Source organism: Elephantulus edwardii, unplaced genomic scaffold, assembly GCF_000299155.1.
Source record: "Elephantulus edwardii isolate Elephantulus edwardi_28Jun2011 unplaced genomic scaffold, EleEdw1.0 scaffold00306, whole genome shotgun sequence".
Lineage (NCBI taxonomy): Eukaryota > Metazoa > Chordata > Mammalia > Macroscelidea > Macroscelididae > Elephantulus > Elephantulus edwardii.
Genome location: NW_006400056.1, coordinates 1,302,023 through 1,307,101, shown reverse-complemented (window position 1 = coordinate 1,307,101; position 5,079 = coordinate 1,302,023). Strand labels below are relative to the sequence as shown.

Genomic DNA, 5,079 nt, shown 5'->3' with positions numbered 1-5,079 from the left:
TCCTACCGTTCTTCTATTCTTAAGGAGTGCTTTGCTTATTCGGGGTAGCAAGCCTTTCTTGAGAGACTTGCATTTGTGAGCCCAAGGCCTGACTAAGTGTTACTGAGCAAAAGTTAGGTGAAGCTTATTGTTCAGAAACCAGCATTACCTATGTTTAGCATTTACTAAAGAAGTCCCTGGATGGTGCAAATAGTTAATTCCTAACTGAAAGGTTGGAGGTTCAAGTCAATTCAGAGTCACCTTGGAGGAAAGCCCTGGGAACCTACTTCCATGAAAGCAGCCATTCCATCCTGTTCTGACACGTGCGGGATCACCACGGTCTGCGGCATTATCTCAGTTTACCCTCCCTCCTCCTGCCCTCCTTCGACTACTGGAAGAATTCTTCTACTGCTTACCTGCGGCATTATCTCCCTTAGGAGCCCTGGTAGTGCAGTGGTTAAGTGCGTGGCTGCTATCTGAAAGCATGGCGGTTTGAGTTCAACAGCAGCTATAGGGGAGAAAGATGTTGTAATCTGCTTCCAAAAAGGTGACAGCCTTGGAAACCTTACACTTCTGGGCACTTCAGCTAGGTCCAGATGACAGGGTCACCATGAGTTAGAAACAATCAGACAACAATAGGTTTAAGATCCCCAGTTACCACTCCCCCAAGTCCTTCAAGATCAGGTTACCCTACACCCATTACCGTGCAGTACACAGAGGCTCAGAGGCTGGGCTAGTTGTCCATAATTTCAACACCAGAAGGCAAGAAGGCCAGGCTGGGAGCTCCACTTGACTGAAACAGGACAGGCCGCTCTGAGAAGCAAACACTAGCCTGCAATGAGGAAGAGCCAGTCCTGGGACAGCCTGCTGAAGGGCATAGGACTGGAGCCACAGTGGCAGAGGGCCTGGAGTGGGAAGGTCTCCAAGGACAGATGGCTGAGGCAGGCTGGGTCTGGTGGTTCGAGATCAAGGCAGGAGAAGAGGTCAGGTAGGAGACCAGGCCATACCCCACAGACAAGGTGAGTACTGTGAAGATTAGTTTGAGTGTCATCAGAAATTATTAGGCTTTTAGCAAGGCAATGAGATGTTTTGGATCTCCTATCCCATCTGGTGGAAACAGGATCTGTGAAGCTGAGGATGGCAGCAGGTGAGGATAGGTGTCCTGGTAAAGTGAGACAGTCGTCCCCATGGGAACATGGGGCCAAGGTATATCTCAAAGGGGACTATGATTGGACATGCATGAAAGTGAGTTAGTTCAGGAGAGGTAGAGAGAAACCCCAATCCTGCTTGACGACACATAGGCCAAGCACCCCTTCAATCTTACCTGCCTTCTTTTCTCCCCTCCACTCCCAGATCACCATTTGGCTAGAGGCAGCAAGAGTCAGTCCAAGAAGCAGAAAGTCACCCTACCCTCAGAGGCTCCAAGCCTGGATGTGCTGGCCATGCCCAGAACCACCTCACAGAAGGAAACACAGCCCATGACCCTGGAGGAGGTGGAAGATGCTGACAAGTGGGACCAAGAGAGGAGGCGGCTGCACACGGTACCCTCACAGGCCCGGGGCAGAGAGGGCTGGGGTTGGACAGAACTGAGTGCAAGTCCTGCTCTTCTTCTGCTGGTGGGGAACTCTGGGGGAGTCTTGACTTCTGTGAGCCCCTGTTCCTCATCTGTATCATAGAAGTAATATCTACTTCCCTGGATTTTTGTGAGAATTATGCAACACTTCTGGAAACATCAAGTCCCCTCTCTCTTTCTTAGTACTTTGAGTTCAAATTCAGGGCCATATAAGGCCTCACACTGAGCAGACACTTCAGGAGTAAATGATGAGAGGAAGGAAGAAGGATGGATTGGGTGAATTTATTCATGCAGTAAATATTTGTTAAGAGTGTAGTGAGTCCTTCTAGGTGTGGCAGTGAACTAAACAATCCCATCTTCATGAAGCAGATGGTCTAGTCAGGAGGGCAGGAGACCTGGTGGCCTAGAGGTAAGAGGCTGTGCTATCAACCCAACAGTATGTAGTTCAAATCCAGCAGTTTCCCTTCAGGAAGAAGATGAACAATCTCCTTCCATGCTATTTACTGCCTCTGAAAACCATTGGAGGGTCAGCTATGAGTTGGTTCTGACTTGATGGTATATAACAACAACATAATAAATACATGGGGATTTCTGTTAGCTCAGTAAGGAGTTGTGCTTTCAATACAAAGGTAAACGATCAGAATCCACCAATTGCTTTGCTGGGAAAAGGTGGGCAGTCTCCTCCCATGCAATTTAATGCTTCTGAAAACCTGCTGGAGGGTCAGCTAGGGGTTAGTTCCAACTCAACAGTATATAACAACAATATAAATATAATACTATATTGACTATGCTAAGACAACAGACTGACTACAATGGGTGTGAGCATGGCGTTAGACAGGGCAAAGGTCTATTCAGGTTGTTCATAGGGTCACTGTGTTTCATAGTCAACTCAACAACACCTTACAATGACAACATATACAAATATATCATAAATATAATATATATAATACCTATAATATATGTTATAGATTATATATATATATGCCTAGGGTAGCATAAATAGCACTATTAACAAAATAATTAGAAGGCAAAACCCACTCAGAGGCACCTCAGAGGAAAGGCCTGGTAAGCTGCTTCTGAAAGGTCAGAGCCTGTCCACTAGCTTTCACATTTTTAGATGATAGAGATAGATATAGATATAGATATAGATATATATATAGTTGTTGTTAGGTGCTATCGAGTCAAGTACGAACCATAGCAACCCTATGAACAAAAGCTCTGAACCCTGTTCTATTCTGCACCATCCTCACACTTCCTATCACACTAGAGCCTATTACGGTCACCATGCCACTCCACCTGGCCGAGGTTCTTCCTCTCCTTCAATGACCCTCCACGCTTCCCACCATTATGTCCCTCTCCAAGGAATAGTATCCCCTAACAACATACTCAAAATATGTGAGATTGAGCCTCATAATCTTTGCCTCCAAGAGCACTCTGGCTGTACTGTCTCGAAGACATATTTGTTCTCCTGGCTGTCCGTGGTACATTCAGTGCTCTTCTCCAACACCACAGCTCAAAGGCATCAATTCTTCTTCTGTAATCCTTATTCATTGGCCAGCTCTCACATGCATAGCAAGTGATCATGGAAAGACCATGGTCTGAATCAGACACACTTTAGTCTTCAAACTGACATCATTACTCTTCATAATTTGGAGAGGTCCCTAACTGCAGACTTTCCTACTGCAATATATCTCCTGTTTTCCTGACTGCTGATACCAAAGGTGTTGGTTGTGGATCCAAATAAGATGAAGTTGTTGACAATTTTAATCTTTTCTTTATCATAATGATGCCTATCGGTCCAGTAGTAAGAATGTTTGTTTTACTGACATTGAGATGCAATCCATATTGAAGGCTATATTCTTTTTTTTTAAGGCTATATTCTTTGATCTTTTGCATTGAGTGCTTCAAGTCCTCACTTTCAGCAAGCATGGTTGTGTCATCTGCATAATGCAGGTTATTGATGAGTCTCCCTCCAATCCTGGTGCCACAGTCCTCTTCATAGAGTCTAGCTTCTCAAAAAAATATGCTCAGCATATAGATTGAGTAGGCATGGAGAAAGAATACAACCCTAATGCACTCCTTTCTTAATTTTAAACCATGTAGTGTTTTCTTGTTCTGTTAACATGACAGCCTCCTGACCTAGGTGTAGGTGTCTCATGCACACAATTAAGTGCTCTGAGATTCCCATTCTTCTCAATGTTAGCTATAATTTGATATGATCCACACAGTCAAATACCTTTGCATGGTCAATAAAGCATAAATAGACTTTCTAGTATTCTTTACTTTAAGTCAGGATCTATCTGACATCAGCAATTATATCCCCTGTGCCACCGCCTTTTAAAAATTCTACTTGAACTTCTAGCAGTTCTCCATCTATGTACTACTGTTCTAGATATTTTTTATTGATCTTCAACTGTATTTTGCTTGCATGTGACATTCATGATATTTGATAGTTTCCACAGTCTGTTGGATCACGTTTCTTGAGAATGGGAACAAATATGGACCTCTTCCAATCTGTTGGGAACAGACGGCTGTTCTCCAAATTTCCTGGTATAGACTGTTGAGCACATCCGGGGCAGTATCTGTTAATTTAAATAAGCCAATTGGTATCCCACTGATTCCAGGGGCCTTATTTTTTTTCAATACCGTCAATGCAGCTTCTGCTTCCTCCTTCATTACCATTAGCTCCTTCTCAGGAATTTCCTTCCAGAAAATTTTCAGTGTCAGTCTGTTCTTTTTGGTACAGTGATTCTGTGTATTCCCTCTATCTTCTTTTGATGCTTTCTGAGTCATTCAATATATTGCCCATAGCATTTTTCAATATTGTGACTCAAGGCTTAAATTTGGGTTTTAGTTCTCTCAGATTGAGAAATGCAGAGTAAGTTCTTCCCTTTTTATTCTCCAACTCCAGCTCTCAGCACATCCCATTATAATACTTTGCTTTGCCTTTTCGAGCTGTACTTTGAAATCTTCTTTTCAGCTTTTTTATTTTGGTATGTTTAGATAGAGATAGAGATATAGAGATAGATACACACACATATATGCACATATATATACATATATACACATATACATATATGCCTATATACCTATCTACCTACATTTCTACCTACATCCATATATATATAAAATCTGTGGCCCTCAGGCCTGTTTTTTAATTGTTTTTGGTCAAACATTCTTCTAGGTCGTATAGCCCTGGTGTGTCCACTTGCTGCACAGGGGTAACTCGTGGTTGCTGTGAAGCTGAACACTGTGACACTGATGTGTTGAAAGCAATAATGGTTACCCATGGTGGACAGTGTTGGGTGGAGCTCCCCGATTAAAACAAGCTTGAAAGCAGGAGTGACATCCACTTCCAAAATAGCTTGCCTCCGGAAACTCTATGAACCTGGAGAAAGGATGAAAGTTATACAAGTGTCCAGGTCTTTCATTCATAGGGTTGCTAAGAGTTGCCTGTGGCTCAAAGGCACTTAACAACAACAATATTTATGTATATATGTATGTATATATACATATACATACATACA

At 43.0% G+C, this 5,079-nt stretch overlaps 1 protein-coding gene across 1 annotated transcript in view; it reads left to right on the top strand.

The window, feature by feature from the left end:
* Positions 1-5,079, top strand: part of EFCAB12 (EF-hand calcium binding domain 12) — a 54,573-nt gene that overhangs the window by 29,726 nt on the left and 19,768 nt on the right. Inside the window, exon 5 of the mRNA XM_006901048.1 lies at positions 1,333-1,520. Within this exon, the coding sequence (XP_006901110.1) occupies positions 1,333-1,520 (188 nt within the window). The remainder of the gene's footprint in view (positions 1-1,332; positions 1,521-5,079) is intronic.